The sequence below is a fragment of the Giraffa tippelskirchi genome, chromosome 1 (genome assembly GCF_054371585.1).
Source record: "Giraffa tippelskirchi isolate mGirTip1 chromosome 1, T2T-mGirTip1v1.2.pri, whole genome shotgun sequence".
NCBI lineage: Eukaryota > Metazoa > Chordata > Mammalia > Artiodactyla > Giraffidae > Giraffa > Giraffa tippelskirchi.
The window spans coordinates 191,667,655-191,683,125 of NC_137275.1; the positions used below are offsets into that span (position 1 = coordinate 191,667,655).

Here is a 15,471-nt window from a genome sequence, read left to right on the forward strand (position 1 = left end):
CCCTCAGGTTTGATGGAAGCTGTCAGCTGCTAACTATCTTTCTATTCAAACTAACTTACTACAAGCAGATCCATAGTTTATCTTGAAATGAAACGGACGCTGGGCCTTTTAGAAATGGAAATGTATATACTCTGTCTCTTCAAAGGAATTTCAATGGAATTTAGTAGACAGATAAGTTGAATGTGTTATTCCACCTGGGAGGTTATAGTCTAAAGATGGGAATTTAGGAATTCAGGCTAAACTTGAAATACCAAAGTTAAATACCTGCCCCCCAAAGTGGGGGCAGGGGGAACTATACAGCATTTGGCTCATTTGCACCTGAGGGTGGTAATGGTAGAATTTCAAAATGTCAGATATATAAAAAATGACTTCTATTCCTTCACCCCTCATTACTCACATATTTGAGTATATAAGTGCACACACGTGTGCGCACATGTGTGTGCACATGCACACACACACACGACATACTTACACACACACTTTCCCTCCCTCCCTCCCTCCATCCCCCAGACCTCACCTGGTTGATTACATAGATGCCATAGTCTAACTGCTGACGCTGCAGGATTGGGTGCAAGTAATATAGCCAGTACTTGAGGTGTTCCTGCCGGTTGCGGAATGGAATGATGATGGCCACCTTGTGAGGAGAGATGCAGTCCATGGGGGTGTAGCGACCACCCAACTTCACCTTCGGGTTCTGCTGCTCCACAAGCTTCAGGTCCACAGGTATGCTAAACTCAATCAGCATGGGGCCAACTAGAGAGGTGGGGGAAAGGAGAAGACATCAGGCTCCAGGACTGCCTCAGGAAGCCATCCCTGGGGAGGCAGTGTGGCCATGCAAAAGGCTCTCAGGCCGAGCACTAGGTACCATGTCCAGCACCAGTGTGACCAACCATCTCAGAAAACCTTTCAGTCAGTCCCCAGCTAACCCAGACAGCTGGTCACCCTCTGAAGCACTCTCCTATCCCCAGGACCCAAGACCCTCAGACTCTCACGTTGCTCAACTGAAAATTGGAAATGGAGTAATTATTGCTTAGACTTCCGGACAAGATATTGTAAGGACCAGAGAGCACGGTTGAGAAAGCCCTTTCTCAGAAATCCTGACGTTGAAACTTAACTCTGCCACCTCCCAGCTGTGTGGCCTTGGACAAACAACTTACATCATCTCTCTGAACCTAACCTAGTTGGAAGGGAAGCGTGCATGTGTGTTGAGGAGCTCAGTGTTGAGGAAATCGGCCTGAAGTCAGAAGGCTGCAGCGAGTGGCACGGGTTACCCATGTCTGGGGAAGGGATGTGATGCACGAATGAAACAAACTCGATGGGGAGGGGCTGGAGAAACCGCGGAAACAGAGAAGGAACAGCCAGAAAGAACACCAAAGAAGAATGCTTAGAATAAGTAGCGGATGAAGAAGGGAGGAAAAGTCGGGGGGGACTCCACAAAGATTTTTGTCTTGGAAGAACACAGCTCCAAATGAGAGAATTAAGTTCCCTGGTACCTCGGATGGCAAAGAATCCTACTGCAATGAGGGAGACCTGGGTTCAACCCCTGGGTTGGGAAGGTCCCCTGGAGGAGGGCATGGCAACCCACTTCAGTATTCTTGCCTAGAGAATCCCCATGGACAGAGGAGCCTGGAGGGCTACGGTCCATGGGGTCGCAAAGAGTTGGACACGACTGAGCGACTAAGCATAGCACATAAAAGTAAGAGAGCTTGGGGCTTAGAGAAAAAACTGATGAGACCCAGATGGTGGATTCTGAGGTAGTGGCAGGTTAGGAGGAGAGGAAAAGGTCAAAGTCAAGATCCAGATACAGGCATGAACGTCCCCGCCTCCTAAGTAGAAACAGGTGGAGCTGAGAGAAGACTCCAAGTCTGAGGACCGCCCCTGCCACAGCACACAAGGGGAGGGCAGGAGAAAGAGGACAGGCCCAGGGACAGACAGGGAATGGTGGACAGAGTCAATATTTCAAACCAGGTCCCCAGTATTCCCAGTAGGCCAGACTTTCTCAAAGTGGATTCCAGGAAGCACTAGTCCCAGTAAGATGCTCAATGGAAAAATAGGTTCCCCTGGTTAAAGAAGTCTGCTGTTGCTGCCGCTGCTGCTAAGTCGCTTCAGTCGTGTCCAACTCTGTGCGACCCCATAGACGGCAGCCCACCAGGCTCCCCCGTCCCTGGGATTCTCCAGGCAAGAACACTGGAGTCGGTTGCCATTTCCTTCTCCAATGCATGCAAGTGAAAAGTGAAAGTGAAGTCGCTCAGTTGTGTCCAACTCTTCGCGACCCCATGGACTGCAGCCTACCAGGGTTGCCATTGCCTTCTCTCCAAAGAAGTCTGGGAACACCGCAAACTAAATCTTGTTTCTGGAAGGTCATAATGCACACCAAAAGCTCTGAGGAGCTCTGCAGTCAAGAAACCCCATTCAGGGACTTCCCTGGTGGTCCAGTGGCTAAGACTCCATACTTCCAATGTGGGGGGTCCCGGTTCGATCCCTGGCCTGGAAACTAGCTCCCACATGCCACAACTAAGAGTTCCTAGGATGCAACTAAAGATCCCTTGTGCTCCAATGAAGATCAAAGACTCTGGGTGCTACAACTAAGACCTAGACCAGCCAAATAAACAAATAAATGTTTTAAAAAAGAGAAAGAAACCCCATTCACTTTATCTAACCCACCACTTGCTAAACTTACTTAGCCACAGAACCATTTTATCAGCGAACATGCTTTGGGAACCATTACTCTAGCCTAACCAATTTTACCTGTGGAGCAAACCATCCACAGGAACAAAGGAAGGAAACTATACACAACAGAACAGAGGCCAGACCCTGATCTTGAGCTCAGAGTGAGTTCACCTGAAACATGCTGGTGAGGACCACCCGAGGGCCAATGTGTGGCCCTCTGTCGCCCTGCCGGCTTGTCAATAGCACGTGACTTTGTCTGAGCACCTCTCATCTTCATGGATCACTCACTCTTCCGAGATGCGGCAGCCCAAGGAAAGGAAGCCATGACTCTCACTCCTCTGACCTGTCAGCAGGTTGTGAACCTGCCGTCTCTTCTTCCTCTCGCCTCTCCTGGATCCCTGGGACTCCTCACCCCTTCCCTCCCTCTGACATTGACCCAGTTTCATCCTCACAGGACCTGCTCCCAATAGTCCATTTTCTTCTGAGACAAAGCTCTGATCCTATCATTTTCCTGCTAAAAGCCTCTGATGGCTCTAAGGCCATCATCTTGGACCATGTAGGGTTAAGCCACTTAGTCCCCTTCCCTCCCCGTCCCTATAAACTGTGTCTGTGCCCACACCTTCCCCTCTGCCAGAAATGCCCTTCCCTCTTTCCTCTAATGGCATTGAGAGGCCAGAATCTTCAAATTGAAGCCCCAACCTGGCCTTGTCCTTTATCTCTACTCCTTCCCACAGAGCTCAGATGGCAGACCCCCTGGGCAGAAGGGGATCTTTAGGGATTAAAAGCCCTGGTCTCGGACTTCCCTTGTGGCACAGTGGATGTGGATCCATCTGCCAATGCAGGAGACATGGGTTTGATCCCTGGACCAGGAAGATTCCACACGCCGCGGAGCAACTAAGCCCATGCACCACAAATACTAAGCCTGTGCTCTGGAACAAGAGAAGCCATTGCAATGAGAAGCCCCTGCTCACCACAACTAGAGAAAGCTCTCACACAGCATCAAAGACCCTGTGCAACAAAAACAAAACCAAAAAGCCCTGGTCTCTCTCTAGCCATGCACATCGGTCTCTGGAGGAACAGAGGCCTCACAGACCAGTCCCTCCCATGACTGCCTGTTGCCCCAGCTCCAAACTCCCATGGTGCCCTCCAGTGAGTAGGTCCTATGCCCTAGAGCTAAGTAAGGGGTCGGCATGACCATTTTCTCCACACTGATCATCAAAATCAAGTGAGACAATCAGTAAAAATATGGAATCTCAGGCCTCTGGCCTAGGGAGTCTGACTCGTCAGATCTCAGGAAGGAGCCACGTAAATAACAAGCAGCCCAAGCAATTCTTTCTGGGCAAGTTGGGTGGTGAGAAGCGGACGGGGTCGGCCTGCACGTCTTTACAAGCTTGGGGCCTCGGGGAGGTAGTAGCCCTTTCCCATGAGGTCCCACAGGCCTGGGTTGCTCGACTCCCCAGCTGCGGGCACAGCCTTCTGGGGGGCCCTGCTGCACAGGGTAAATGTGAAAAACACGAAGAAAAGAAGATCAGTGCTCGGGTTCTTCTCACTTCAGAAGGCCCCATGACATCTGCACTCCATCCACGGTCTGCCCCACCTTTGGTTCGGAAGATGCAGCTAAACATATCTTCATTTTCGGGAACCCAAAGGGCATCTGGACTGTCACTCTACCAACTTTCTCACAACTTCTGAAACCAACCCAGGAAAGAGGTATTTTACACTTGGGCCGCCTGGCCTCCCTGGAGCAGACACCTGCAGGCTTAAACCGTCTTAATCTCATCCCTTCGGCAGTTCTAGGAAGACAGCAGTGAGGCAGAGTTTCCTGGTCAGAAAAAGGCTGCCTGGCCCCTAGCTCAGCTCTGCCAGTGACTTGCTGGATGATCTTTGGGTGACGACCATCCACTCTCAGGATACTGGTTTCCAGTTGCAAATTCCAGGGGTTGGAACTCAAATGAACACTTACTTAACCTCATCACTTCCACCAACCACCACCACCACCACCACCACCACCACCTAGGGCCAACCAGCTTCTGCTCCCGAGTTCCTTCAGCAACTGATAACACTGTCCACTCAATTATCGGAGCTGATAACCTCCCTCCCCTTCCTTTAATCCCAGAGTGTGCACGCGTGCACACACACACACGCACACACACACACACACACACACACGAGGTATTAATAGCATGTGACCACCCATCCATGGGAACCTACTCAAGCATCAAGCCAGAGTCTTTTCTGAAGAGTTTGTTTAATGTAAACATTTCCTGTGGTGTGTCAAGGCCACTTTCAATTCGTTTTAATCAATACTTTCTGGACATCCACTGTGAACCAGGTCAGGGAGGTGGGAGGTGATGATGGGATGGACACAACAGTTCCTGACCTCGAGGCACTCCCTGCTGAAAAGGGCAGGACCCATGTGAAAACTACCCTGGCTCAAGGCTGTCTAAGGGACTGGCTGTCCCAGCGGCTCCATGCAGAGCTTGATCACCAAACAGCCTCTTCCCACTCCCTGCTCCTCCCTGTGCTCCTCTTACAGCCCTGCCATGTCTCCCACATGCATGGGAACAGTGAACCCTGGCCCTTCCTGCCCAATCTGACAATTCTTTCCCCCACCTTCTCTCCTCGAAGCTGCCACTGGTCTGAGAAGCCCCCAGCTCACAACCCTGAGATGGGTCAGGGCTCAGCAGCCATGGAGGCTCCCGACCTGGAGCTGAATGCCTTCCTGGGTCTGGTGCCAGGTGGGAAGCCTCCCCATGTGCCCTGCACACCTCCTGCCATGTGTCAGGGGCCGTCCTGGGCAGCACACCTGGCTCTGTCCTAATGACAAAGTCTAAGCACTCAGACTCCAGGAGGACAGTGACCAGCTCTGCCTGGAACCTCGCGGACTTGCCAGCCAGTCTCAGAGATACCGTGGGGGCCTCGCGGAGAGGCGCGGGAAGGAGGCAGAAGGCCGAGCCAAGGCCCCCTTGCTGGGTGGCGCATGGCGGTGCTACCACAAACCCTTGGCCCCGCTGGGTCGGCTTGTGTGTTTTCTTGGCTCTGAGAGCCGGGAGGCAGGGTTACGTAAGCAGATGAGCAGATGTGAGCCTGTCCTCAGCTCCTCCTGCTAAAGCTCCGCCACGTGGGCCTCTCAGCTGGGAGTCCAGGTCACGGCCTTGCGTGTAAGTCGCTCAATAACTTCAATGTGTGAGCTCAACTCAGACAAATTCCACTGCTCCCTAGCCCAGCACAGAAAACCCAAACACACACGCGTCCCTCCGTCAAAAGCCCTGCAGATCAAGAGCCAGCCCAGCATGGACGCCCTGCCGCCCTACCAGCCAAGCCACTGGTTCACTCCTCTGGCCTCAGCCAAAGGGGCTGGAACAGCCAGTCACGGCTTCCCAACTGACCGGCCGATTGGTCAAGACAGCCCTCGGCCTGAAGTGGGGTGATTACAACGGTTCACCAGCCCGAGACAAAATGGTTAAAGTAAGGACTATGTGGGGCTTCCCAGGTGGCTCAATGGTAAAGACTGCCTCCAATGCAGGTGCCACAGGAGACACAGGTTCTTGAGTGGGGAAGATCCCCTGGAAAAGGAAACAGCAGCCTACTCCAGTATTCTTGCCTGGAAAATCCCACGGACAGAGGAGACTAGGGGGGCTACAGTCCATGTCGCAACACAACTGAGTGACTGAACAACAACAAAAGATAATGTAGGTGGTCCTTCATTAAGCTCAAAGCAATCAATATATCAGAATGCCTGTTCTTCCAAGAGGAAGTGCTTCTTACTCATTAAATGTTAAGATCCCCTTTCTTTTATGAAATGATCACAGTGGCTTTTAATGTTGGATTGATTGGTTTTTAATTTAAATTAAAAAAAACCCCAAAAAACCCTTACTTGGTAACCAGGGGTCAAGACTCTCCACTTTTAAAAAAAATTTTCTTGAGTGATGAGATTCACATTTTCGGGAACTAGCCAATGCCCAGAACTTTGTGACTCAACCAGCTGAGATGTTGGAATCTCTTTCTTGGCCAAGCCTGAGACCTAACAACATGGCACAGCCCCTCTTCAAACATCCCTCCCGCAGCCCACCCCTCAGCTCCCCTACGGTGTTGCTCCTCGGACTCTTTGCGGGTGAGACATTTTCCTCTGTACCAACCTTCCAAAGACCTGATGTAGGCTGGAAGCTGAACCAGGCGCTATCAAATCCCCAGCCACAGGAATGACAGCTGTCTGCAGTGGTCTTATCAACCCACGGTGCCCCTTGTGACCACAGACTAGAAATCAGAAGTATTGTCTACTGCAAGGGGCTTACACTAAACCGTCTCTCCAACAACTTCGTTATCACCAATCCAACAGCTGCCTGGCCACAGCTCAAACATCACCTCCCCTCGGAAGCCTTCTCAGACCACTCATGGTTGGTTCTTACGCTTCCTCTTCCTTTGTTAAGGACTCATAGCACCATGTCCATTTAAGCATGAACCTAGTTAGCACACACCACTTGCCAGTTGGTGCCAGGCATGCAAGCTGTGGGGGTTGGGTTAAGAAGTCTTTGCCCCTGGCCAGGAGGGAGACTAGCAATGCAAACACAATGCCGAGGGTGATAGTGGTGAGAATAGTGGAAATGGCACAAAGGAAGGGGAGTCAACTCTGGGGTCAGGGAACAGAGTCAAGGAAAGCTCTGCAGAGAAGCAGGTGACTCTACTGGCCCCCTCAGCTCCACCCCAGGAGGAGAGTCATGAGTGTCCACTTGGCTGCAGTGGACATGCAGTACACCAACAAATCTGAGCCGAATGGATGGTGCGCAGTTCTTCTCTCTGCCACCAATGCAAGAAACAAAGAGGATTTCAATAAATCTTGAGAAAACGTGATGAAGGTTTAATGTACAAGAAACCACGAGAGAACGTGATGGAGGAGCACAGGACAGAAAGCCACCAATGGGACTGCTCATGGTTCGTGGTAACCATGTCTCACTGGGTTTTAAAATCCAAATCACAAAGGCTCCCAAAGTACTGGAAATCATTTCTTAAACCAATGTTCATGCTCCTTTTCTTTATACTTTTGGGTATATCTTTAAAATCAAACAATAATATTTAAAAATATAACCTGAAGCTGTGGTACATATACACAATGGAATATTACTCAGCCATTAAAAAAAATACATTTGAGTCGGTTCTACTGAGATGGATGAAACTGGAGCCCATTATACAGAGTGAAGTAAGCCAGAAAGAAAAACAACAATACAGTATACTAATGCATATATATGGAATTTGAAAGATGGTAATGATAACCCTATATGCGAGACAGAATAAGAGACACAGATACATGGAACAATTTTATGGACTCTGAGGGCGAAGGTGAGGGTGGGACATTCTGGGAGAATAGCATTGAAACATGTATATTATCATATGTGAAACAGAACACCATTCCATGTTCGATGCATGAGACAAGGGCTCAGGGCCGGGGCAATGGGATGACCCAGAGGGATGGGATGGGGAGGGAGGTGGGTGGGGGTCCAGGAAGGGGAACACATGTAAACCCATGGCTGATTCATGTCAATGTATGGCAAAAACTATTACAATATTGTAAAGTAATTAGCCCCCAACTAAAATAAATAAATTTATAAAATAAAAAAAATAAATAAAAGCAAAAAAAAAAAAAAAAGACTAAAAAAAAAAAATAACCTGAGGACAAGAAGTGTGACACACACACCCCCCGCCGACCACCACCTTCTTCAACCCTTTCCCAATAAAGAAGGGTCTTCCAAAATAAAGACTTCAAAACATACAACTCTGTGACCAGAAAACAGGAATCATCTACTCTAAAGGCTGGCCTGCTGGGTCTCAGGCACACTGCATGCAGGACACAATTTCAACACCCACTTGTTTTCTGCCAACTCATCATCCAAGTCGCTATTAGACCCTGAGGGGAGAAACACTTTTTCAACAGGAAGCCGAGCACATTTGTGGTCTCAGAACCCTGCATTTGGGGGCACAGAGAAAAACAAAGTATTTGCTTAAAAAAATAAAAGAGCCTGCCAGAGCAGGTCTACAGAAGAGAGCCCAGGAGGGCGAGGGGAAGCTGGACAAGCCAGACAACACAGTGGAGCCAGCCGCTTGCCCATCCATCTCTGTGCTGAGGAGCGTCCCTGCCACGCGCCTGAACTACCACATTGAGTACTTCTTCCAAAATATGACCCGAAAGTGACCTGGCCAGGAATGAACCTCAGTGGAACTGCCTCGTCTTGTGCCCTGCTCTCTCTCCCACTAAATTCCCATCCAGCCTTCACACAAAGGCCAAGCCTTCACATTTGCTTTATTGGACATGCTTTCAAGATATTGTTGAGATTTCCATCTACTGCAAAGGTTCTCAAGTTGTGGAGTACATAGACAGTCATCTGGGGAAGCATGTAAAATTGCAGATTCCTGGATCTTCCTGCCCAGAGCTTCTGATCTGGTAGGTCTGGGGTTGGGGCCCAGGACTCTGCCTTTTACAAGTATTCTAGGTAGCATTAACATAGGTGCCTAGAGTATATTTTGAGGAACGCTGGTTTGTAGGCTCACCTGCTAACCACCACCTCCCTCCCACCCCTATGAAGCTCTTGAAGAGTGAAGCACCAAGAAAAACAACTTATGCTCAGGAACTACTGCATATCGTTGCTCTCTGACGACGTTTCACTTGTGGCTTTTGCAAAGCGACAGATGAAATGGCTGTGCTGGGTTGCCACATCTGAATATCTACATTTTAACTCTGCCTGAACCTTAACTTTTTAAGCCACATTTTCTCTTTCTCTTGTTTTACTTATGTTGATCCTTTTTTACGGTGTGTAGTCTTATGCTGCTATCTCAAAAACGTTTGTGAAGTAAGCAAGGAAACAATCCTTCAAAGTTCAAACTTTGAATTTCAAAGCTTTTCCAGGATCCTTCAGGCTAACTGGTCCGTGCTCCAGATGCCTACGAACACTCTTCGCCTACCAATGTTTCAACTTTTATGAGCCCACATCCAAGCCCCCCGGGAGGAGGGTGCCAGTCTATCTACCTGCTTCCTCTAGAAAGACCCTCGTCTCCTTGAGGGCAGGGGCTGTATACCATTCCTTTTGAACTTGGAACAGTTTCTGAAAGAACAGGCTGTACAAATGTTGGTGACCCCCACAACACATTCAACTATGAACCAAGAAGCTGAGTTAGCAGAATTGGGAGCCATCTTGCCTATATGATGCTTGAGAATCTAGACTGTTGTACTAATTACACACCTACACCCAAGGTGACCAAGGGCAAGAACACTCTCCCTTCTGAGCTCTAAAGATGCCTTTGGTTTCCAGGTATAGCACCTAATTCATGACCTACGGGCACATCCCCCACCCTACATTTTAAAATGAGTTTCCTCCAGATTCTAGCCCTATAATTTTAGACACAGTGGTAGTGTATAGCCTCATCTTCTAAACAATATATTGCTATTTCCTCATCTAAACCTCCAAAATCACCACAGATGGTGATTTCAGCCATGAAAGTAAAAGACGCTTACTCCCTGGAAGGAAAGTTATGACCAACCTAGACAGCATATTAAAAAGCAGAGACATTACTTTGTCAACAAAGGTCTGTCTAGTCAAGGCTATGGTTTTTCCAGTGGTCATGTATGGATGTGAGAGTTGGACTATAAAGAAAGCTGAGTGCTGAAGAATTGATGCTTTTGAACTGTGGTGTTGGAGAAGATTCTTCAGAGTCCCTTGGACTGCAAGGAGATCCAACCAGTCCATCCTAAAGGAGATCAGTCCTGGGTGTTCATTGGTAGGACTGATGTTGAAGCTGAAACTCCAATACTTTGGCCACCTCATGCGAATAGCTGACTCATTGGAAAAGACCCCGATGCTGGGAAAGATTGAGGGCAGGAGGAGAAGGGGACGACAGAGGATGAGATGGTTAGATGGCATTACCGACTCAATGGACATGGGTTTGGGTGGACTTCGGGAGTTGGTGATGGACAGGGAGGCCTGGTGTGCTGTGATTCATGGGGTCTCAAAGAGTCGGACACGACTGAGCGACTGAACTGAACTGAAACCTCACACTGCCGCATCAAACAGGTGCTTCCCCAAATACCATTTGTTCCTTGAGAGAATAACTCCAAAGTTCAAAGTCTAACATGGGTTATAAAATCATCAGAAAAGCCTTGGATGTTCACCTAGTCCAGGATCCTATTACCAAGGGCACCAAGGCCTAAACCTGAAGGAGTGAAGTCAAGGTCAGATTCCATCACCTTGAAGGGTTAGGATCTACCTTGAAACAGGCCCCTTGGATAATCCTAGTAGACCAGGGCTGGAGGGACCTTGAGAATTATATTTTAACCCCAGTGTTACACATGAGGGAATTCAAAGCCCAGAGAGTCTGATGGATTTCTGCAAGGACACTTAGATTTGCAAAAATCTCCTTATTAATCATTTAAGGTTCTGAGGATCATGGCTGCATCTACACAGTGGGCAGCAGATCACAGCTCACGTGGCCCTTTGGTTTCCCTCCACTGTGCCCAGGGGGATATTCCATCTCAGAACTCCAGGGTTCAGAATCCATGGGGATTCTAATTCAAGGAGCCTAAAAGTGAACCCGATGTGACATTGCTGATCTAAACCCTTCTCAAGTGTATTTCCACACATACATGGTCATGGTTCAGAATTCAGAGTGGGCAGTAGAAACAAGGATAGAGAACTAGGAAGCCCTAGGAGACCCCAGGACTGGGGGGTCTAACAGTACACATCTGTCCTGGGGTGACCCAAGGAGGTTTCTACGGGCACAGAGATGCAAGGCCTGAGATCAGGAAGCAGTGCCCAGGGATCAAGGCTTTTACAGCCCAGTAAACAGGCTTCCCAGCATTTGTCCTCTGGAGAAAAACTGTCCCAGGAGGAATTTCTGCTTTGTTTGGTTCCAGCCCAAACGCACACTTCCTCCTCACCCAGCCCTTCTCCTGCCCGGCTGGCCTCCCTCCATTGGAATTTGTGGAAACTGCGCCTGCTCACTGTTATCACTACCAGGAAAGGCTCGGAGGCCTGGAAATTCTATGTTAGCCCCAGGATGATCCGGCTGTATCTCCCTCCTCTTAGAACCAGAGCTCTTCTGGAAGGGATGATTTGAGTTTCTCAGAAAGGATTAGATGATACAGGCCTGGGTGTTATTTTAAGACCTCCCCCTGCAGGCAGAGGCGGTCTCCCAGTCTCCTCTGGGTCTGACACTATCAGCCTGGAGCCAGTCACCAGCAGGTAGCCCAGGGCCTGCCAGGCCCAGGAAGGTGGGAGCCACACTTCCCTCCACTCCTCTCCTGATGACTTTCCCCTCCCTGGATGGCAGGGGAGAGCACTTTGCTCTGCACCTTCTTAGGCCATTTGTTACAAAAGGTGTGGAAATTTGACACACGGTTCTATAGGAACCAAATGCAATTTCCGAGGGAAGCAGTGCAGTGGGAAAGACCAGGTTCAGATCCCTACTCTAGAAGTAGAGAACGGACATGTGGACATGATGGGGATGGGAAGGATAGCACAGATTGAAAGAATGGCATTGACAAATATATACTACCAAGTGTAAAACAGATAGCTATGGGAAGCTGCTGTCTAACACAGGGAGCTCAGCCCAGTGGTCTGTGATGACCTAGAGGGGAGGGATGCGGGTGACTGGGAGGGAGATCCAAGAGGGAGGGGATACATATATACTTATAGTCAATTCACTTCATTGTACAGCAGAAACCAACACAACATTGTAAAGCAATTATACTCTAATAATAAAATTTAATAAAAAAGCAAAAAATCCCTGCTCTACCTCTGAAAAGCCACAGGTGTGTTTCACAATCTCTGAACCTTGTCTGTGATACAGCACAGTGTCTAACAGTGGGTCTACAGCACAGATTTGCTGAATAAATATATGAATAATACTTGCATGCAGACCTTACATTGTAAGAGGCAAAGTCATTCTTAACAGAATTCAATAGAGGCTAAGAAGTCATAAGACAGACCGCTGTGGAGAATCACCAGAGCTTAGTCATACCAGCACATTTAAAATGTGGAGGGACTAAGGGTGTTCACGTAGTTACAGAAAAAGGGTACTGGTGAGAGAAAGCACAAAACAAACGGGAAAAAAGTCTTCCATGCAAACAAAAGATAGCATGGGCAGAGTGAACAGATAGAGGACAGATTGAGAGAAGAGACCTGCAATGTCTGAGACCAGCAAGAGATTAGTATCTAGGATGTATAAGGAAATCTTACATATCATCAAGAAAACCACAAGAGCCCCTTTGAAAAAACAGCCAAAGAAGAATTATGAATAAGCAATTTACCAAAGAAGACTCCCAAAGGCCATCAAGCATATGAAAAGATGCTCCAGCTCACTTCTCCTCAGAGAAAATCAAGTTAAACAAGAGCTCACCCAGCATATTTAATCGTTTGGCAAAAATGAGGAAGTTCGTTAATGCTAAGTATTTGTAGAGAGGTACAGAGATGCTCTGCTCTCTGCTGGTGGAGATGTAAACAGGGGCAGCCGGTCAGGAGCCGTATCTGGCACTCAGGGAGCAGCATAAATCCACACACAGGTCCACAGAGGACATGGAGAAGGCTGTTCCTTACGTCAGGATGTGTGAAGGTTGTGCGGGAGTCTGTCATTAATGGAGAGAGAAAACTGGGATGAACACCACAGACACTAGATTACACATGGCAACGTGGATGGACCTTAAAATCAGGGGTGAGCGTCTGGAGCCCAGCTCCTGGTTTCTAAACACCGTCCGTCCTCTACTAAAAAGAACGAGAGCTTGTCGGAGAAGTGGCTGATTCCGGAGCCCAGTCAGAACAAACAAAAGGAGGCTGGAACATCTTGATTTGCCTAAAAGTAAAGGAAATGCTCAAAGAACAGAGGGATGTGCCAAAATGACAAAGGAGCTACCCTGAAGGGGATCTCGTTGGCCAAATCTGGGACGTACGGGCTTAGTCGCTCAGCCGTGTCCGACTCTTTGTGATCAGAGAGAATCTGAGCATTAAAATAAATAACATTAGTGAAGAACTATGAACTACTGAACAAAGTAAGGATCTGTAACTCTGTACTAATATATGAATGGGAAGAAGGGAAAGCTCTTCCTCACAGGAAAATGCCCACTAATAAATGTAGAAGCAATGATAGAATTAGATCGCCAACCACGGTAAAAATAGTCTATTCCGGTAAGAATCATTGATAGGTGATAAAAGCCAATGGATGAAAGTTTGAGGAATAACAAGATATTCACATAATCTCAAAGTAAATGCCCATAAGACACATTTTAATTAAAAGGGGTAAAATAACAAACTTGAAAATGGAGAAACAGCAGATGCCACCATAATGAAAAGTTCAAAGTTCACTTGGCCAATAAGGAACAAATTAACAGCATGTGTTTCTAGATAATAGGTACCGAGAAGAACTCGGCAACATTCACCCAGTATTCTTGCTGGAAATGCATAACCTGAACCTCACCACAAGGAAACATCAGATCCCAATTGAGGGGCCTTTATAAAACAACTGGTCTGTGCTCTTCAACAATGTCAGTGTCATGTAACACAAAGAAATGTCAGGCATTTTTCCAGATTAAGAGACTGAAGAGACATGATGACAGAATAAAATGCATGCTCTTCAATTTCCTTTTAGTACAAGGACAATCTTGGGACAAGTGATAAAATCTTTTTAGGTCTGTAGATGGGATAATAGAAAATTTTCAGTGTTGATTTCTTGATTTTGTCATTGTACTAACTGGTTATATAAAAAAAATTCTTGTTTTTAGGAAATACACACTGAATATTTAGGGATAACAGGGCATGATTTGGAATATCACACATGCACATACATGGAGAGAAAGAAGAAAAAAGCAAATATAGCAAATGTAAACGTTTGGGGAATTCAGGGGGATCCAAAGGCTATCCAGAAATTCTTTGCATAATTTTAACTTTTCTATGAGTTTGAAGTTATGTCAAACGTTTTAAAAATTGAAGAAAAAATAAAAGAACAAAGAAAAAGCAGAACTGGGTAAAAAAAAAAATTAGAATCAAAATGAGCTATAAAAAATACCATTGGGACTTCCCTGGTGGTCCAGTGGTTAAGACTAAAAGCTTCCAATGCAGGAGGGCACACAGGTTTGATCCCTGGTTGGGGAACTAAGATCCCATATGCCACATGGCATGGCAAAAAATAAAATAAAATGGTTTATAAGTTTAAAATAGATATATACATATACTATGTGATCCACTTACACGGCATTCTCAAAAAAATAAAACAACAGTAATAATCAGTGATTAACAGGGGTGAAGGGTGAGAGGATAATATGACTACAGGAGGACTTTGGGGGGTTGAAAAAATATTTTACATCTGAATTGTGGTAGTTTTATATATATGTGTGCATATACATATAAAAATTCATAGACCTATAAACCCAAAGGCCAATTTTATGTATGTTAATTTAAAAAATTAAATTTAAATTAAAAATTGCATATAGATGAAGCAGTGGCTCCCATCTGGCAAGAGCAAAAAAACGTATACACATTGAACACTTCAATGCTCATGGTGGGGTTGGAAAATGGAAGTGGGAATGAGGATCAAAGAGAACATATAAATAAGGTAAGAGAATCCTTGATGATAACAGGCTATGAAATAAAAAGTTGGATGGCTGGATGGAAGAGAAGAAAAGAAAGAAAAAAGCACACAAGGGAACACATAGGGGAGTGGTGGAGGATGGCGCAGGATGTGTCCTTCCAGGGCTGCACAGGGGAGAGTGGAGTTCTGACCTCTGGACCAAACCAAGGTCCCAGAAGGGCTTCCACAATACTGCGG

General features: G+C 47.1%; 1 protein-coding gene across 4 annotated transcripts in view; it reads right to left on the bottom strand.

Annotated features, from left to right (window-relative positions):
- Positions 1–15,471, bottom strand: part of B4GALT1 (beta-1,4-galactosyltransferase 1) — a 54,178-nt gene that overhangs the window by 23,466 nt on the left and 15,241 nt on the right. For all 4 annotated transcript variants that reach the window (XM_081518647.1, XM_081518627.1, XM_081518638.1 and 1 more), the window contains exon 2: positions 518–753. In XM_081518647.1, the coding sequence (XP_081374773.1) occupies positions 518–753 (236 nt within the window). The remainder of the gene's footprint in view (positions 1–517; positions 754–15,471) is intronic.